The sequence below is a fragment of the Nothobranchius furzeri genome, chromosome 14 (genome assembly GCF_043380555.1).
Source record: "Nothobranchius furzeri strain GRZ-AD chromosome 14, NfurGRZ-RIMD1, whole genome shotgun sequence".
Lineage (NCBI taxonomy): Eukaryota > Metazoa > Chordata > Actinopteri > Cyprinodontiformes > Nothobranchiidae > Nothobranchius > Nothobranchius furzeri.
The window spans coordinates 39,721,188-39,742,611 of NC_091754.1; the positions used below are offsets into that span (position 1 = coordinate 39,721,188).

The window sequence follows — 21,424 nt, forward strand, 5'->3', positions numbered from 1 at the left end:
TGTGCCAAGATACTTTTAATGGTGTTCAAGGCTCTGAAAGGGTTGGCTATGGCCAATTTGACTGACTTGTTGCAGCCATATGTCCCAGCTCAGGCTCCGAGAACCAGCTGCTGCTTTTGGCTCCCAGAGCTCGGCTGAATACGAGAGGGGGTAGGGCGTTAGCGGGACCAAAGCTATGGAACGTGCGTCCCTCATCTGTTAGGCTGGTTTGAACATGAGGTTGAAGACCTACTTTTATGGTCTGTCTTTTAACTGTGGGGGTTATCTGCTGCTGGTATTTTACATTATCCAACTCTAACTTTCCTGGTTTTGACTGTCTCTGTTGGTTTATGTTGTTATTGTGCAGCACTTTGGTGGTATGCTTCATTCCTGGAAGGTAATTTATAGAAAAATGAGTTGCAGCATCATGTAGTTCTCTAGTGAAACAGTAGGACTTTCTGCAGTTAACAAAGTGCTTTGGTAAAATGATGAAGTCACAGAATTTCACCTGGTCCAACAGATCTTCTGGAACAGTTCGTGCATGGTCATCTTGTCCCACTCTTCGGCATGTGGAGCTCTCCAAGGGGCCTCCCTGGGAATCTAAAACCCAGAAGGAGGCTTAACAGGAGCAAGCATGATGATATATAAGAGAATTAGCATGAATGAAAAGTCCATCTTTACCTCCTTGCCCATCTCATCCATGGTTCTAAAGAGGTTGTTGAAGTCCAACAAGACAAAGGGGTTCCACATGGGGGGAAAGGAGCCTTTGAATGGGTACGACCTCCCCTGTTAGATCATCATAAAGCATTTACAGACTGCTTATAGAAAATACTCCTTCACCATGTTAGCACCAAACCACAGAGCCTATATACAAACCGACAGGTGGTAAAAGTCTTCATGGAGTCAGACCTGCAACTTCTTTAATGGCTGCAGATTCAGAGAAGCATGTACAGAGTCCAGAAAGAGCTTATGTAATGTTTTTTATACAGAGTCATTAAACTCGATAAGAGTATCCATAATCCACTCACACTCTGATTTATTACACTGTTGCTCAACATCTGGCTGGTGAAAGAGGAGATAGTGGTGAAAGGCTGCAGCACCAATAAAGTCTGAAATGTTTGGATGATAAAATCCATTCATTCACTTATACAACATCCTGAGCATGTGCACTTCCTGGAAACACGTCTGAACAACTGAAGCGACACTGGTTCAGCAGGCCGAGACTTTACTTCAGCCACACAGATGTTACTATGGTTACCACAGCAGAATCATCACATTTCTGAGGTGTCAGTCTCCATGGTGATCATAGCTAACTGACTATGAGGAGAGCAGAGAGACAGACAGGCGGAGAGAGAGAAAGAAAGAAGACAGGCAGAAAGAGAGAGAGAGAGAGAGAGAGAGAGAGAGAGAGAGAGAGAGAGAGAGAGAGAGAGAGAGAGAGAGAGAGAGAGAGAGAGAGAGAGAGAGAGAGAGAGAGAGAGAGAGAGAGAGAGAGAGAGAGAGAGAGAGAGAGAGAGAGAGAGAGAGAGAGAGAGAGAGAGAGAGAGGCAGACAGACTGGCGAGGTCATCTATCATTTTTGTCCAGATGCATAATGGGATATTTGTAGAAAGTAACTAAGAGTGAAACAGCTGAAGGTCCAGGCTCCAGTTTTCCAGCAGCATGCAGGAACTTTGACCTTCTTCCTGTGTGAACGTGCCGGCTGACCTGTCTCTGATAAGCAGGGGTGTGTCTAATCAGAGTGTTGCTGTGATAGCCGCAGCTCACTAATGAATCTACTGCTGACTGTTAGTTAGGCAGCAGTTTGCTGATGAGGGAAACAGCCTTCAGGATTACAGTCAGCCACACACACATAATTAGCTTTGGGCTTGCTGCTAAGCTAATCCTGACAACAAGGCTCGCTGGCATGCTTACTGCCTCACTCGTCCAGGATCTCAGACAGACAGCCAGACGTTGGTATGCAGGTTAGATTCATGCAAATATCAGCCTGCTGCCTGTAGTTTTCTTCTGAGACCTGACCTGTCTTCACTTTATTCTGACCCAGAACACAACTATTCCATCACATCCCATCTGTATCAGTAAAAAGAGGAGAACAGCAGCTAGGTGCTTTGATGAGGCCCGCTGCCATGGGAACCAGAAAGGCAGCTACGAGCACCACGCACGTCTTGCAGAGATAGTATCCTAGGAAACAAACAAACACACACACACACACACACACACACACACACACACACACACACACACACACACACACACACACACACACACACACACACACACACACACACACACACACACACACACACACACACACACACACACACACACACACACACACACACACACACACACACACACACACACACACAGTACCCGAATCACACAACTCACAGCTCCCATGATTCATGATTAACAGTCAGAGATGTGTTCTCTCCTGGTCTCATGGTGAGTGCTGCTGAAGTAGGTCAGCCTCCAATTGGTCTGTAAAAGCAGTGAGGGGGAGCATCCCCCCCTCCCCCCACCACCACCACCACACACACACACACACACACACACACACACACACACACACACACACACACCATGGGGCAAATCCTGCCTGCCAGAAGTAAAGTAGATGAAACTACAGTTCCCTCCTCGCCCCCTAGGGGCTGGTTCAGAAAGGGGTTCCCACTGACTCCCACATAACAAATAGTTTTCCTGCTTACAGCAGCACAGCCTCCACTTTGCTGGGGTGCTGAAGGGAGCATCTGCAGTGGCTACTCCAGATAAACAGTCAGAGTCAGACAGCACAGAGGTCAACTGTCTGGCTTAATTTTAGATTGTTTGTGTCTGGACCAATGGAGATGGTGCACCACTTTAAACTGAATGACCTGATGTCTCACGCTTGTTGAGGATTTACAGATGTGGCCCAACTTGTTAGTGACCTTTGACACTCTCTTTGATGTTGTATGGTTCGTGTGTTGAGTCAGCATCTAGTTTCTCCTATGTATGTCTTATAACAGAGTCTGCATGGTATTTCTATATGTATGTATGTATGTCTTATAACAGAGTCTGCATGGTATTTTTATATGTATGTATGTATGTCTTATTACAGAGTCTGCATGGCATTCCTGTATGTATGTATGTCTTATTACAGAGTCTGCATGGTATTTCTGTATGTATGTATGTCTTATTACAGAGTCTGCATGGTATTTCTATATGTATGTATGTCTTATTACAGAGTCTGCATGGTATTTCTGTATGTATGTATGTCTTATTACAGAGTCTGCATGGTATTTCTATATGTATGTATGTCTTATTACAGAGTCTGCATGGCATTCCTGTATGTATGTATGTCTTATTACAGAGTCTGCATGGTATTTCTGTATGTATGTATGTCTTATTACAGAGTCTGCATGGCATTCCTGTATGTATGTATGTCTTATTACAGAGTCTGCATGGTATTTCTGTATGTATGTATGTCTTATTACACAGTCTGCATGGTATTTCTATATGTATGTATGTCTTATTACAGAGTCTGCATGGCATTCCTGTATGTATGTATGTCTTATTACAGAGTCTGCATGGTATTTCTGTATGTATGTATGTCTTATTACACAGTCTGCATGGTATTTCTGTATGTATGTATGTCTTATTACAGAGTCTGCATGGTATTTCTATATACAGAGTCTGCATGGTATTTCTATATTTTTGTATGTCTTATTACAGAGTCTGCATGGTATTTCTATATACAGAGTCTGCATGGTATTTCTATATTTTTGTATGTCTTATTACAGAGTCTGCATGGTATTTCTATATTTTTGTATCTCTTATTACAGAGTCTGCATGGTATTTCTATATCTTTGTATGTCTTATTACAGAGTCTGCATGGTATTCTATATCTTTGTATGTCTTATTACAGAGTCTGCGTGGTATTTCTATATGACTGCATTATTTGTTTTGTTGTTGTTGATCACACTTTTGCTCAATATGTTTAGAAGGCCTGGCTCCACATGTTGCTGTAAGTCAGTATTGTGTGATTTCTGATTGAACAGCCTCGCTAACAGCTGCATTTCATCTGCCACATGTTTAAAGCATGTACTCCACGACCCAACTTCTGTCTGTAAAATGAAATGTAGGAATTTTATCCTCAAGTATTTATGCTATGTCTTTGTGTCTTTGACCTGATTTCCATGTTTGCACTTTGTGTTGCTGATATGGTTTTATGTATAGTGCTTTGGTTAGCTGCCATGCTATATTTAAATGCAGCTTTATAGATAAGTTAGTATGGTGCCTTTGGGTTAGGGTTCAGAGGGGATATATAGAGTGTGGGCCTCAATCCTTTGGGAAGAGCCTCTTCATTCTTATTTAAACCCTTTTAATTGAATCATGGACTGCCTTCTTTTTTCTTTATTTAGTTGAGAAACTTCCACTGCACAGGTGTGTTTTAGCAGGTTGCTGTTGTGTTTATTTGGACGTGCACGTACAGCCCTAAAAAACATCTGCTTAATAAATGCACTGAAACATCGGCTTACCATGACTGCCTCATATCGTTATCACAACAGAAAAAACAATATGGGTGGACCTGTACTTTGTACGGTGGAGGAGTTTGTAATAAAGAAGAAGAAGAAAATATCCTTTCTATTAGCGCCTCTCAAGATAAAAATCACGAGGCGCTTCACAAAAACAAAAAATGTAAAAATATAAAAATGAATTTAGTAAATGGTTAAAAATATATTTAAAATGAGCACAAAATAGACAATTGTGATTAAAAAATGTAAAGAAAGAGAGAGAGTGAATACCGTAATTTCTGGACTATAGAGCGCACCGGGCTAAAAGCCGCAGATATCTACTGAATCGAAAACGTAGTTTAACTGAACGTCACTGAACTGATCAGTATCAAACAAAACAGAAAAGTTATTGATTAGTTTATTAATTAGTCTTACATAAAGATGGAAAAGACCCCACCCATTGTACAGGGTATCAACCCATAAGTCTGCTTTGTCAGGACTTAAAAATATTGACCTCCATTCTGGCAAATGGAATACAAAGACACATTAGGAAATTCCAGACCAAATCGGGTTCATCAATGTACGACAGGGCACCAACAATGTAAGAAGAGCCCTACATCTACAATCTATCGCCACACAAAGAAAGACTCCGTCAATGCTTCTCTGGCTCGACGCTGAAAAAGCGTTTGATAGGTTGGACTGGACATTTCTGATACAAACATTGACCCATATGGGTTATAAGGAAATGTTTCTGTATTGGATCGGAGTGTTCCATATGAATCCGCGGTCAACAGTTGGAATTAATGGCCAATTTTTTAAACTTGGGCCGTGGGTCTAGGCAGGGGGATGCACACTCACCAGTTCTATTTGCCCCGAGTGCTGAACCCCTTGCAGAGCTGATTAGAAGTAACCCTCTAATACAAGGAATAAAAGATTATAGCAGACCCCAACATAAAATAGCTTTATATGCGGACAATATATTGTTGTTCATCAAAAACCTTGTCCACTCAGTTCCTGCTCTTCTACAAAATCTTAAGGACCCTGGTCTATTATCGGGATATAAAGTCAATCACAATAAATCAGAAGCAGTTATGATATCTGGGGAATGGCCAAGCCAACTTGACAATGTGGCGACTTTCTGCAAATCTAAACTTGGCTTCAGATATCTAGGGATCATGCTCACCCTTCAAATCACACAGTTGTATAAAACTACAAAAAATTGAGAAAGGAGCTCACAAGATAGGATATGCTCTGTCTCTCTTGGGACGGGTAGAAGCTATAAAAATGAATTTACTTCCCAGACTTCTATTCCTCTTTCGTTCTCTTCCAATCTGGACCCCAACATCAGCCTTCAATATGCTGGATAGGCTCATATGCAGATGTATCTGGCAAAATAAAAGACCAAGGGTGAGGCTTAAAAACCCTCACCCTTGGGAAGGATCAAGGAGATCTGGGCCTCCCCAAATTAAAACTTTATTTCTGGGCAGCACAGCTAACAGCTGTGGTAGCTTGGATTAATACAGATACAGAGTCCGGATGGGTAACAATAGAGCAAAATTTGTTACCACCATTTTGCCACTTACAATTAAAATCTGATATTTTAATCAAAGATGGCTATCCATAAAAAGATACTTCCCTGGCTGGAAAACACCCCACACAGCGTGATGATGCTTGTCCTCTTGATCAGTAAACAGCAATTGCAACTGCCTTAAATGACACCTTCTATTTTTTTCTTTAGTCCTTTATATTTTTTGTCTTTTTTAAAATATATTTTACAGAATGTAGTTGCTGTAAACATTTGAATGTGTTATATGGAAATGTAAAATTTTGTTTTATTTCCTGTGTTCAGTAAAAAATGAAATAAAAACGTAAACAGTTCCAAAGGAAAATGGACTCACAACTCCCCTTTGACACCCAGAGCTCCACAAGCCAGCAGGCCGCGCAGCAGACAGGAGCCGCAATCAGACAGAGATGTGCCGAGCTGCGGGGAGGGGAGAACCAGGTGGAAAACATCGGTCTCCCGAGAGCTCCACAAGCCGATAGTGGGAACCCAGCTCCACCAACATGTTATATTTCAACCCATTTTCTAAAGTGCAGCATTATGTTAAATGCACTGGGTTTTACCCTATTACATTTAAATTTCATGGTTAAACAGTACATGTTAAAATCTAAGCTCAGCTTGGCAGTGACCTAAAATACATAAATATATTTTTACTTACCGAAAAAAATGAAGTGGAGACTCCTTGGACGCTCTATTAGTGCAATTAATGCCACAGCAAGTCATTTTGTCCAACAATTGCACAAATAATATCCAAAAAAGAATACACAAACACAGAGACTCAAAATCCCGGAACAGTTTCCAGGCCAGACCGAGGCTCTGCTGAGGCCTTTCCACTGAGCTAGCTCTGTGGTCACGTGGGTCTGATGCTCATTAATTATACAGAATTTCAGGCTTTTAATACACTTAAACAGAAGAGTGAGAAAAAAAATTCACCCCCCTCAGAGTTGTCATGAGTGTAAACTAGATCATTTAAACAAAAAACATGTTTTGGTACCAGGCTGTAAACATGTTTATTTCTGCTGTGAAATTGGTATTTTTAACATGGGAGTCAATAAGGATTTGCTCGCTTCTGATACCAGCCCCTAGTGGATGAGGGTGGAACTGCAATTTTTGTCACTTCCACGTTGGCCTCAATTTTTCACCCACATTGTGGGGGCTTGGTACGTATGAACACATCACCCCTTTCTCAACAATCATTGGCTGCTACAGCTGGTTACCTACAGAAATCAACTTCAAGGTGGTATCCACAGCTGATCTTAGCAAGCATGCATATTTGAATGGAGTTGACTTAAATGGCAAAAGAAAGCCGTACAAGATGGCAGGAGCCAGTCCCAGGTTGTGTGGCCCCAGTGGGACCTGTTTCATTGGATCAGGTTCATGCCAGCAGGAGAAAGGTCTCCCAATTCTGAGCACCAGAGGAATATCCCAAAGAAAAGCAGCCATGTATTCAGGAGTCTTACCGAGAGACAGCCTCCCTCTCCTCTCTACCATTAGTGACTAGAAATGCTAATCTTTGCCAGAGGCCTTTCACTAATTCAGTTTAGCTTCTCCCTGAGTGGACAGAAAGCAAAGCAAAGTGATATCACAACCATCTTTTTTCTTTACATCTGCTAAGTGCGGGTGCAGCACGGCCTTAACCAAGATGTGGTCCTCCTCCTGATTTAGTTTCTTTGCTGCCATGAACCCAGGACAAGGTCGTCCTGTAAAGTGGACTGGAGGTGCGTAGCTGGCCTCTGTGTGGGGATGGAGACTTTCATCAGAAGTTGGACTAATCTACATGACTTGTTCAGTCATCTTTAACACAGTTTCACTCAAATCAGTTTAAAGTTTTTTTCTGCAGTGTTGTTGTATTAGTCGAGTGATTAAGCTTGTTCAAACCAGTGCAAACTAGGGGCTGCATGACTTAATGTTTTTTTAAAGTCGACCGTCAAGTAATGAAAATCGAGTCGACTTCGACTAGTCGTTGATGACATCACACACCTGAAGCGGCTAAAACTGACGATGGGTGACGCACGGTGGGGTGGGTGGAGTGGGGGTGGGGGGTAGGGTTAGGACGATTTTCATTTGGTGCATGTAAGTTTTAAAATGTTAATTTATTGTCCCCAATTGTACCTATCTGCCTTCCTTTCACTGTGTTTTCACTGTTGAAAATATATTCTTTCTAAATAAAATAGCCAGCCCCTTATTCTTCCTCCTTCTTAAGAGTCACTTTAGACTTGTTCCACCCAGTCTCTCTTCAATTTCAGGTGTTCTGTCTCAGACAAATGAGTTTCTTTGCCACTGAACATTGGAAGACTTTAAGCTGGTTAAGCATCTTTTTTCTTTTAATTGGGCTTCCCAGACCCTTTATGTTATAGTTAATCACAGTCAAATCACCCATATGCCATTATGCTTGTCTATAATGTCATCATGCTTGTGATCCACTTATTCCTGTCTGCTGTTCTGTTTCCTCTTGATCGAATAATATATGTTGTCAGGAAAGTAAAAGAACACAGATAAAAAACTATATACAATTTCCAAAAATGAACATGGGATATCAAGCATGTGAACTTAGCTTCCAAGTCCTCAACTGGCCCATCTGCATCGGTGGCCAGTCCCCGGGTGGAATCGGGTGGCGGAGTCCCTCCAGGTTAATGTCACTTTGTGTATCAGACCGTCCCTGTGGGTCATGTCGCTGCCACCCTGTGGAGGCTCAGCGTGTATCACCCATGTGAAATTAGCTGCCGCTGAAGCCGCAGACCAAACGATCAATTAACACATTATAATTGCAAGTTGAACCCGGCCAAACTATATATTAGAGCTGAGGAAAATAATCAAATCATCGATGTATCGGGATGCGGACATAAATGATTCTGCATTGTAGAAGAGTACGCCATAATTGATTATAGTGGAATGTAGTTTTGTTTTATTAACGGCGGCTCCAGCGCAGCATCCAAACCTGTCAGAGTGAGCGTCCTCCACATTTACCAAGTGGTTCCGCCTTAATGTGGTACTGCAGGGCTAAGCGCTAGAGTTGTAACCTGAGACCGAACCGGAACCGACCGGTTCTGTTGGATTTGGGCCGTGATTTATGTTAATTGAGTGGGTTGTCACGCGCCCGCTCTGCCAAACACGCATTATTATTTTCATAATTTAATTATTATTTCTCCTCCAAGTGCTCAGTCAGACCGAGTGTTGTGATGTCGGGCGGTCCGGTCTTGGCGAGGGGGTGGGGTCAATGACGGCGGCTGCAGCGTGATTGTCTGTCTCTTGTATTTAGGGACACGGAGAAGTTAAAAGTAGAGAGAAATAGAAGATAGAAGTTCTTGTTCCACTTTATTCTTTTGTGTCATGATGATAAACTGATGTTAAATCCAGCTTAAAGACAAACTGGGAGGAAGCTTTGGTTCATTTTAAGTTGCAGGAGGTCTTGTCTCCTATCTGCTCCTCCAGAGACAGCATGAGGGTTACATGGTGAGGGTCACACAGGACAGGTTAGTGGAAAGGTTTGTAGTTAGCTGGTTAGTGAAAGAGATCCATCAGCTGGGTAATTTAATCCTAATCCAGCCCACAGCCTTCTGCTGGTGTTATTATCAGAAAGAATAAAACACACATCTTTAATATTAATGGAGTGTAGAATTTGTTTTATGTTTTATTTTCTGCATCAAACAGAACTTGATTCATTCTCCAACATTTCAGAAACGAACCACTGGGTTCAAATAAAATAACAAACTAAGTCAAACATTTCATTTGGTGTTATTTCTGACACCCTTCAACTGTGGCATAAATATTTGACTCCAGAGCTGCTCAGAGACATTAAACACTCATATATGAACCCATTATGTATTTTATTATTACATTATGTGTCCTGTAGGTTTTCAGTACTTTTTTAGATTTTGTGAGTTTTTGCAAAGCGTGTTTTTCTCAGCCTGAGGCGTGGTGTTGAACGAGTGTTTTACTTTGTTAAATCTTCTTAAATGTTTAAATGTTTTGTCCTAACCTGTTGTGAATGGAGAGCTTTTGAGGGATGGCAGGTTGTGTCAATTACGTTTTTGATTAAATAAATAAATAAAAAGCAACTATCTGACATCTTCTATTAATCGATGAAAACAGATAAATTTGAAATAATCGTGATGCATCGGGATATCGAATTGATTTTATATATATATATATATATATATATATATATATATATATATATATATATATATATATATATATATATATATATATATATGTGTATAAGTATATATATCAATGTCAAAGAGGTGATCAGGTCCTGTATGGTGGGGAGTTTGCAGCCAATGACCTTCTCAGTCCTCCAGACAAGTTTTTATTGTAGATGTTAGTACTGGAGCAAATTAAGTGGATGGTGTCTTTAAGTAAAGTTAAGTATTATCAGCATAACAGTGGGAAAATATGCCATGTCTGCTAATAATATTGCTTAAGGGAAGCACGTAAATTGTGAATAGAGTGCGGCCCAGCTCAAAGCCCTGGGGGACACCACAGGTGACTTAATGGGTGTGAAATCTTGCTTGGCCCAGGGCGATGGGTTTGGTTCAACTATTTAGGTATAAGGAAAACCAGGCAAGGACATTTTCTGCACTTTCACATTATGGCCGGCTTGGTCCCACCCAGATACGACATAAATTGCTCACATCTGGGTAGCCTGGCCTACTGTGACAATGACTACATGTACCATTAGGGGGTTTCCCACATGCATGATTCATGATCATTCTGGATACTGTGGAGCAAACATCTCTTCTGATAGAAGCCACCTCTTTCTCTCTCACACTGTTATGTGCTGTAAGGAGCACACACACACAGAGAAACAGTGCTGCCGAGGTTTGCGCCGTACAGTGTGAGGACAGAAAAAGCAGAGCAGGATGCATTATCAAAGTCAGAGTCTTGAAAAGCAACACTGCTCATGGCCGCCTTTGTTTAATTTAATGGAGACAAAACAGACTTCTCCGGGCATCTTTTGCCCACCCACGTGCTTTGAGATTTCCACGTTTCCTTACAAGTGTGTGTGAACAAACCCTATTGGTGCGGGACCCGGACCGATGCCACCCAGCCCGGACTGGACCGGCCCTAATGTGAAAGCGGCATTTTGCAGACCAATGGTATATTCCAAGTGGTGAAGGAAAATTTATCAAAAGCCGCTGTTAAGTAGGATCAGTCGAGACGAGGAGCCAGTATCGGCTGTCATCAGGAGGTCATTTGTGAATCCGACCAAGGAAGTTTTTGTGCTATGGTCAATTTGCAATACAGACTCAAACAGGTTATTGTTTTTAAGGTAGTTAGAAAGTTTATGTGCAAAGGTCCAAGGCCTAAGAAAACTCATGGATCCAGAGTGGTGATTTTCAGTAGTTATCTGATGAAAGCAGTTATTAAAACTGTTAGCCAATAAGTAATGGTTTACTATCTTGGTGATAAATGGAGAAATGGCAGGGATGTTGGCCTTCAGCAGGGTTGTGGGTAAAAGGTCTAAGGCACAGGAGGATGGCTTCATATTTCTTATGGCATCCTCCACCTATTTCTGTGTGGCAACCAAGCCCCCATAATTCTGCAACAGATTTGAAGTCAACAAGGAAGTGGCAAAAGTTACAGTTCCACACTCATCCACTAGGGTCTGGCAGCAGAAGTGAGCAAATCCCTATGTTAAAGAGCAAGTCATCCCCAAATAAACTATTTTTTTCTGATAAACTATATAAATGCATGTCTAATCGTGCTGCAGATACGTGTAGTCAATAGTTTTGCACTTTAGTGCATTTTAGTTAAAATTTAAAATTTCTACCTGAAACTGTCAGTGTTGTGCCGTTGTCAGGTAAAAACTCTTCACTGGATTTGAATTTAAATCTGCCACTGCTATTGGCTAAGAGGTATGCTATGATGTAAACTGGTACATTATGATGTCACAATGTCGTGAGTGTGTGTATTTGTTAGTGGCTCCACCCTCTCTGTCTGCTAGGCAACAGCATTTGTTGCATTTTTCAAACATGAAGTGGGAGTGAAGTACGCTTCTTGTAAGGGGTGACTTGCTCTTTAAAAAAGCCCATTTCACAGCAGAAAAAACACATTTACAACCTGGTTCAAAAACATGTTAGGTTTAATAGATCTAGTTTACATTCATGACAACTCTGAGAGGGGTGAATTGCTTTGTAACTCTTCTGTTTAAGTGGAATGAAATGCTTAAAAATCTGAATAATTAATGAGCATCAGAGCCACGTGACTTCAGCGCTAGCTCCGGAGAAAAGCCTCAGCCTCACGTTAATAGATGTTCGGCCATTTCGACTCTCTGAATTTTGGTTTGTTTGTGTGTTTGTCTTTGGATGTTAATTTCGCTGGTTGAATGGGGAAATGCTGTGTCATTTAACTGCTTGTTCGAACATGTTAGTGGGGCTGCATAAGAAACTTGAGTGGATGCTCAGCTTTTCCTGTCTCAGCAGATATAAAAATACATGGAGCGTTTTGTTGGGCACAAGTGGCACCAGGCCAACTAGAGCTAATAGGGCTGAACAATTTTAGGCAAAGATTGAATTGCAATTTTTTCTAGCAGAATGCGATTTCGGTTCAATTCATGGTTTTCTGCAAACAAAGGTCCAACACTAGTCTGCCAAGCCATCCTGTAAATCAGTGAAAAGATGGTCTAGATTCTAATCTAGTACAACAAATCATTCACATTAATATTTAGTATTTAATCATACAAAAGCTATTAATATTTTCTCCCATTATTATCTTTAAAAAAAATGTCATGTGTTTGTGAAGCAACTTGCGCTTTTTATCTAGAGGAGCTTTATAAAAACATGTTTTACTTCAAAAATGCATGGAGGAAATCTGTAGGTAGAAACAGCTTTTAAATGTATTAAATAACACAGTTTTCCCTGCATTTCCGCGGCAGGCTGGCTGCACGTTTTTCAAAGCCGTCTGACAGTTTTTCCTCACTAAAACATCAGTTCCGTGAGAGAGACGCACGCATTCTGACACCTTAGCTTGTTTGAGATAACGTGTGCCATCAGAAACATTCAAATTATTATACGAGAAGTTGAGCTTTCAAGTAAACTAAAGTGCGCGTCTCCGCACTCTCGCTGCCAAGCTTTAGAAATCAGCCTGAACCTGCTCAGATGTGGGAGGAGTCTCTCTCTCCCCTACTCAACTATGTTCTCTCTCTCTCTCTCTCTCTGTGTCCTGGGCTCACCTACAGTGCCATTATTATCGGGTCTAGCAGCGCCGTGTGTGGGAACATTAAAACAGGGAAAATAACCTGAACATGCAGCTCTGGCAGCTGTGGAGTTGGGTTTCGCTCTGGAAGGTACACCCAACCCCCCTCCCCCTCGCTTGGCTTTTGCCGCCGCCATAACACGGGGGAAAACCCCGGATGTAAAAAAAAGTTACACAACTGATCCTGGATCTGTCAAAACCGCTAAAACCGCAGCTTTGACGATCACGTGATCGTGCTGTTTGAAATCGCAATTTCGGTCCAAAAACGACAGATGGTTCAGCCCTAAGAGCGAACTACGGTAGAAACAAACTGGAAGGTTCAGGAGTCAGCACATAGACATATGAGCTCATTTAATCACATGAAGGGGGTGGGGCTTATCACTTGGACTGGAACCAGCTACTAGGGGGATGGTTGATGATGTGTCTTGGCTTTTGTCCTGCTATGGTTCATGTTGATGGATGTGAAACACACGTATAAGATAGTTAATCAGAACTGGAACACTCACATTGGCATAATGGACCAGGTTCTCCTGCTCGTTGACTTTGTAGGTCTTAATGCCGTACTCTTTGGCCAGTCGAAAGATTCGGTTCTGAGTCGGTCCAATGTAGGCTCCTCCTAGATCCACCCACTTTGTCTCCTTGTTCTGGTAACACAGAAAACCCATCAGAACACAAACAAGAAGAACATACTCGTTACAGATAACAGAAACAGATTAGAACCCCTTCTACAGGAACACGAGCTTGTAACCTGCAGTGAGACCTTTACTAATGGTATGCTGTGGTAAGAGTCCTACGGCCCCCCCAAAGCACTTTACAACACACCAGTCATACACCCACTCACGCACTGGAGATGATGAGCTACATTGTATCCACAGCTGCTCTGCTATCTGACAGGTCTGTTCCCTTTCCCCCACCACCCAGCCCTGCAGCATCCTTCAGAGGGTCATTACAGGCTCCACCACCGAGCCCTGCTGCATCCTTCAGAGGGTCATTACAGGCTCCACCACCCAGCCCTGCAGCATCCTTCAGAAGTGCGGGGAGTCGCCGCCGCTTACCCAGAGTCCATGCCACAGCATGCACAGCACTCACATGATGAACATGAAGGACGGGGGTCTGAAGTCCTGTGACAGGACAAGATTACATTCTTTTCAGAGTTGTTTGTTTGACTTTGCTTCATGAGGAAAAGGACGCCTCCTCTGCGTATATGTAGAGCAGGTTGTGTGATTATTGATGTGCTTCACCTGCTGTTGCACACACTCCCAGACGGAGAAAAGTATAAATTAGGCTTGAGGCAGAGAGGAAAACAATATCTCTGGCCTACTCCAAAACAATAAATGCTATCTGAATCGGACTCCCCGCTCGGACTTGGCTAAAAAAAACAAAACTCCCTGAGGAATGGATACAGACACTCGCTCACACCTCTCTCCTAACCTGTTCCTGACGTGGAACTGTGGATCTGGGTGGAAAGTCACGTAGCCATGAAGGACTCACTGCTGGACTTGTTACCCCTTGGCCCCCAATCTCCAGCACCCCACCTCCCACCTCCTCTTATGTTATTGTGTTGTCCTGCCAGCAATCCATCTGCCCCCCATAGGGAGCAGAGGAGGGGTGCATGCTGTCACCCTCACCCCTCCCTACCCTTGTGTACTTCTTTTTCTTATGTTTTGCTAAGTGTCTTCTCACTCTCCCTTCTCTCCCTATCCCTTATCTTCTGCCCTTTATTTTAATGCGTTCGTATACTTGGTCTTACCAGGCTGCCTACTTTTTGTTATCTACTCAATGCCTGACACACTTCGAAACCCCTGGTTAGCCTTCCTTCCTACTCAAAGTACTGAATCTTTTTGTTTATTCAGTGTGTTGTCTTATTCAGAAATCCCACGCTCTCCACATTTAGTTTTCTACTCAGTGTTTTATGTCACAAGTTCTGCTGGTTGCTTTACGCTTTTCTGTTTTGGGTCCCCTGCCCACCTACGCCCGCCCCACACTGGTTAGGACTCGCCTTCAGTCTCCTAGCTAGTTTTGGCTGTCCTTTCCTATTCCGTCCCCACCACGTCTTCTAACATTTATAGCTAATTGTTTCCATAGTCCCTGGTGAGGATTACCTACCGCTTCTATTGAAAATCGATAGTCTACTGTAATGCTGCTTATTATAAGTGCTATAGAAATAAATGTCTTCTTCTTCTGCCTCCTCAGGTCACTGCAGAACAAATGTACCTATGGGTTCTAAGAACCTTGAGTGATTACAGTTAATCACATATATGATTAACACGTGAACATCTTCCATGATGGAAAATGGAAAGGTAAGAGGATTTCATATTTCCCGTCACCAAAACTACAACGTTAGTTCATCAGTGAGCCTTCATGCAGCTTCATGTAGCCCACACCCTAAAGGCTGATTCATGCTTCTCCGTCTGCGTCAGCGCGGAGACACGCAACGCCATTATCCGTCCTTGCGTAGGGCCCCGTCAGGCACGCAAGTACATACGGAGTCAAGCCCACTTTTTTAAACATCCGTCAAACGAGACAGAGAACGCAAGCTTGTGATTGGTCAGGGCACCGTTGTCGTCCACACCGCCGCCATTGCGCCCTCAAAAACATAAAGAGAGCCGAGGATAACTAGCGGCAGACACGGAGCAGCTTGAAGAACACCTCACGAAAAAACTCTAAAATATGAACATTTTATTCCCCGCGACTGGAGGAGTGAAAAGATGCACAGCAAGCGTTTTATTTGTGGACGGAAATGACAGGAAACGTGGGTTTAGAGGTGGGGAGCGCATGAAGAGGTGGGAGGATGAGAGACACATTTGTCTGTGTTAAAAAGTCTCATATACAAAAAAAAAAAAAAAACACAATATAAACACACTATCTTGGACCGATACATGACAGGATACCACAGAACAGCGCTACGCCCTCTGTTGTCCTGCCGGGGAATTGCTTTGCAACACTCTCCAGGAGACGGAGAAGTCTGAGAGCAAAACGCTTCCGTCAACCCGTGCGTGTCTGTCCCTTGTGGAGCTGACGGAGAAGCATGAATCAGGCTTAAGAAAACACATTTGGATTTGGAAGCTAATCTAACCATGTTCTAGGTAAAATAAAGCTAGGCTCGTTTCAATGTCAGTTGCATTAGTGACACTCCCCTCTCCTCCTGTGACGGCCATTTTGTTGGTGTTCCAGTTCTTTACCTGCACAGTGAAGGTGCGACCTCCGACCCGATCCCGCGCTTCCAGCACCACAGGGTTGAGTCCGCTGGCCTTCAGCAGCTTTGCTGCACTCAAACCTGCAAACAGAACCCAGAAGAGCTAAGCACCATCCTGCTTCTCCACATCCTCTCATTTTACTTCGGTTCCAGGTCTGGAAGGCAACTCCTTTCCTGATGACTGCTGGGTGGAGATGGCAGAGCAGGAAGAGAGAGAGGGAAGGGCAATGGACCTGACAGGAAACGGATCTGCTGATTTCATCACACACTCACCTCCACCAGGTCCTGTCAGAATCTTAATCCAAGCAGACAGCACAAGGGGAGCGTTACAGCAGCTCTAGACTCTGTATGTCTATGTGTACATGCATGCCTATTATAACTGGGTTTAGACGGGGTGACTTCATGCTAGCAGCGTTTTAAAGCACTTTCTGCATCCACTCCCAAAAGTTTTTAATAGAAATAAACGAGGATTTGATTGGGATCAACAAGCCAAGGTAATGCTTTTGTTCTGATATGAAGATAGAGCTTTAACTGAGTCCTGCAGGCCCGTTCACCTGCTCTATCTGCTGATCCACTAAAGGAGATACCCCTGACAGTAAACAGAATGGTGACGCTGGAAGAACATGATTCAGCTTGGGAACTGGGAGGAAGAAGGGGCTTGGAGTGTGCAGAGAAATAAAAGCTACTTCAGTACGTTCTGCAGATGATCAGCGACGTTGTGGACAGCTCAGATGCTCCTCCTGACACCTTTAACATCGCTTGGACAACAGCTGAGCTGCTCAGCTCCTCCTGTGGAGATCACAGGTTTCTGCTGGAGTTGAATCTGAAGACGGGAGGACCAAATCCACTACGTCTCTGCAGTAATGTGTTGCCATGGTTTCCAAACTCTGCCTGGAGCTCTGCAGGCACCAGGTTAAAACGCTCCACCGCTGATCTGAAACGAATGTTCTGGCCATGAAACCAACCCCAGCCAGCTTGCAGTAGAACCGTGTTCTAACAGAGGAACACTGGGCTGCTGACAAGATCTCCAGACTAAAGCCCGACCTTCTCACTGCTGCTCCTGCTGCAGGCGTCCACATCTGTGCAAATATTCCTCCAACCTCAGACCTGATTCTCTCCATCTCTGCCCTTTAGGCCTCGTTAAAGAGAGACAGCATCAGTCTCCTCCTGTGTCTGCTCACAAACTAAACGGATGCTATTACCGGAGCCCAGCTCCAAATGTCAGCATCCGTCTGTGTTTGAGCCTCCAGCTGTCACCGCTAAAAGCAGCTTCCTGCTCAGACAGGAACACCTCCACCCAAGTCTGCTCCAGAAGGACATGCTGCACGTAACACTTCCTATCACACCACACCACTAACTACTGCAGCTCATGTGGGCCACTGACTGAAACAGGATTTGTTCATTTTCACACAAACAGCCGTTTTCCTGACAAATGCACTCAAGCCCATGTTATAAAAACAGTACACCCCCGTTCTAGTCTTAGAGACAGAACATTGTGATGAACAGGCATCCAACCACAGGTGCGTCTAATGGTTCATACAACAGGTGTGCGGCAGACAGGTGACCATAACAGGGCATCACTTCCCATTTCATGCAGGCAGCACCGGCTCCTCGTGGAAGAGAGAACATCTGAGAAAGGAAATCATTTCTTTCACATTTATTTCAGCCCAAAACCTTAATTCTATCTCCATCTTCAGGTTCAAACTCTGCTCCACATTCATGTAGAACCAGCTGTGGTTGATGGCTAAGCTGAAAAATGTGACGTTGTCAGCAAATTACTACGTGGCTGCGCTCCACCTGGCTCAGCCACTCACCTGCCGATACGGCACGTTAGCGCTCTGAGCCGCTCGCCTTGGCCTTGATGCTCTATTCAGATTTTGGGAGTAAATCTGATTTATGTGTGTGGCAGTTCACACGGCGACCGAAATGCCACATCAAACTCTCTCCAGTGTGAACGCTCCGCGGAACCAAAGCGACCCGCATGTGCAGAAGACAGGAAGTCATTCAGTGGAGAAACCTGGAGCGGCGGAGTTGTGATGTAATCCTGATCCTGTGGATAAACTGTCAGTGAAAACTTTCACACCTGTTAAGTCTCCCGTTTTGGGCTGGAAACGGTTTAAAAACTGTAAACTGTTTTACTGCTTGTTCCCGCCGTCTCCCTGAATCATTATTCACCAAAAATGTTCCAGTATTCATTCATTCAGAGAGACCCCCCCTCTCACGGATACCGGTGACACACTTCACTCCAGCAGCTCCTCCCACTCCCGTTTTCATGCTCTCTTGTATTTGTAATTCCTAAACCTAAAACAGGAAGTCCAGACAGACTCTTGAACCCTTCTGTCAGCGCTCCTCCTCAGGAACATCCACACACGACGCTCATCTCCGCTGACTCAGTGACGTAGGAGACGGATTTAATGGACATGATCGTTCAGACTGTCACACAACATCAGATATGGCTGCATGTGTGAACGTAGCCTCATTGCTGCGTGGAAAAGACCAAATTCAAAGATCATTAGATCAGGGCTGTTTAATTCTGGGCCTGGAGGTTCGGTATCCAGCAGGTTTAATTCTGCTTCAACACACCTGATGTCAATCAGCAGGTGATTAACAGGCTTCTGCAGCGCCTGATGAGCTGCTGTAGGTGATTCAACCAATGAATCAGGCATGTTGGAGCAGAGAAAGCACTACAACAAGCTGGATACCGGGCCTCGAGTCCTAGCACTGAATAGCCCCGCTTTAGAGGCTCACCATATTTTACTGAAAATAAAATAAAACCGAAACATGAAAAAGTAAAACTGCTGCAGCTGGCTGACTAAACTACTAACAGGTTAGTTATGTTAACAATGTAATACTGGCTAGAAGAGTGGCTACAAAAGAAGAAAATGAATTACTGCCGACATGGGGAATCGCACCGGGGTCAGGACATGGCCTAACCCCAACCCTAACCCTACCCATCAACAGCACCAATACACACGTCCTGTGCTAGTCACCACGGCCTTCCATGGCAGTGGTGGGGGCATACTAGCAGATCCGCTCCATGACGGTGGGTGTTTGTTCGGGGTGGGGGTCATCTCGTGAATGTCTTGCCTGATTGGTTGGTGTCCCCCTGGCCTTTTGGTGTCATGCACACAGCGAGTGATGCACGTGGGGGAGCGCTGGCGTCAGTGGGGCAGACGCTCATGAGCTGCACAACTTGACTTGACCATACCCGACAATGGGCTGTCGCCGAGTGGGCCAGATAGGCACCCAGGCCACCAGGAAGTGTCCTGGTGCTCCCGATGGCCAGTCTGCCAGGGCGGAGTTTGATCTCCTGAACGAGCCTGGTCTGAGACAGCAGTGTCGCTGGAAGACACCGTTAACAGATAACACATAGTGATTAACCCATGTGCTGGGGATGCTTGGGGACAAGACCACATAACAGCTGCTTGAGCCTGAGCTCCCGATAGCCGGGCAGAACTAGTACCCCTAACATCACTATCTGGTGAGCAGCTCATGGTGATTCTGCTTTTGTATGAGCAGGGCAGGAATACTCCAGAGATGGTGCACTAACAAGACCCTGCATGTGCTCGGTCCTGCAAGTATCAGTAAGAACAGGTGAACTGAAGACCGAGCACAGGGCAGATAAATACACCATCATGAAAATGACCCCTCCAACCCGTTTTCTTGTCCTGTTTCGTGTTCCTGCACGCTGTTAGATTCTGCCATGAGGACCTGCAGATGCCAGAATGGAAACAAGTGCATCATCAGCCCCCCCCCCCCCCCCCCCCCCCCCCCCGCTTTAGTGGGATGAACTGGAGCAACAGCAGATATTTGTCCACACTAGTTGTTCTCTGGTTGCATTTCCACACCAGTTCTGTAGTTTCTGGCCTTTTTCTCTGTTCTCAGACGTTCTGGTGCCCCGCCCCTTTTCCTCTCCTCACTGAACTTCCCCAGCCCAAAAGGAAGAGGAGGCTCCTTCCTTGTATTACCATCATTTCTGCTCCTCTGGCCCTGCCTCCTTTAACCCAGTTAGACCAGAGGCTGCCACCAGAGTTCAATCATGTGTGAGAGTGTTGTCTGGGCCTGAGGGTCCAGACTCTGATGGTTGTGTGTGGTCCTTGATGGAACATCTAAAGGGCAGCAAACAAAGGAGATGATGATGCTACTACTGACTGGACCCTAATGGGACACAACAGCTTATTGAGTTAACGTTTCCTCTGGAGCACCTGCTCAGTGTGCCAGACTGCTGAGACCTGACACCGACCCAGCCTCTTCAAAAGGTTAAGTCTGCACATTGGCCACTTTATTGGGTACACCTCTCTTAGCAGTCAAAGCGCTGGATTGGACGCTGGATTAGCCATCCTACGTATGTGAATGCACAATCTGGCCACGGCCTCTGGACGGCTCTGGATCATGGGACAGAGTCTGCAGCTGTCTTTTAACCCTTTGGGCACCAGAGCTTTTTCAGGAAACTTCTATTTTCACATCACTATTTCCAAAGGTTGTTGCTTGGAAACGGTTCACGCAGTGGCGGTTTCACCATTAGGCATAGGTCGGCGGCCACCTGGGGCCCCCTTATGTTGGGGGGATCCCCTAGCCCTGACCGCCGGCACCCCTCTGTTAATGGCACAAGGGACTATTCCTTTAGGACGCCGATGCACAAACAGGAAGTGATTGGTAGTCATTCCACTCCAATCCAGTTGGTGGCAGTAATGCACCAGATTGTTGTTTGCCAAGTGCCATAAGACCAGAAATAAGAAGAAGAAGAGAAAACAGAAGAAGAGAGGCGGGAGCGTTCGTAACAAACTCGAAGCGGTAGTGAAAACATGAAGCATGAAATGGAGTTATCCTAGTGGCTCCAATAAGAGAAAGAAGCAGCTTGATTTAAAAAGACTTTTATCTTCACTTCCAAAAGTGGCGTCATTTTCCAAGTAAACATCATAAGGAAGCAGAAAGGATAGAAAATGGAAAATGTTTAAAGGCAGGAAAACATAGACCAAAATGGAAAATAGAAGAA

The 21,424-nt window shown here is 44.2% G+C and overlaps 2 protein-coding genes across 2 annotated transcripts in view; one reads left to right on the forward strand and one right to left on the reverse strand.

Moving 5' to 3' along the window:
- The window catches only part of fundc1 (FUN14 domain containing 1), a 497,656-nt gene that overhangs the window by 377,315 nt on the left and 98,917 nt on the right, over positions 1–21,424 (forward strand). The gene's annotated exons all lie outside the window — the stretch shown is intronic.
- The window catches only part of mao (monoamine oxidase), a 34,914-nt gene that overhangs the window by 12,396 nt on the left and 1,094 nt on the right, over positions 1–21,424 (reverse strand). The window contains exons 2-5 of the mRNA XM_015965679.3: positions 16,415–16,509; positions 13,739–13,876; positions 661–765; positions 488–579 (exon numbers count right to left, since the gene is read on the reverse strand). Coding sequence (XP_015821165.1) covers positions 488–579; positions 661–765; positions 13,739–13,876; positions 16,415–16,509 — 430 coding nt within the window. The remainder of the gene's footprint in view (positions 1–487; positions 580–660; positions 766–13,738; positions 13,877–16,414; positions 16,510–21,424) is intronic.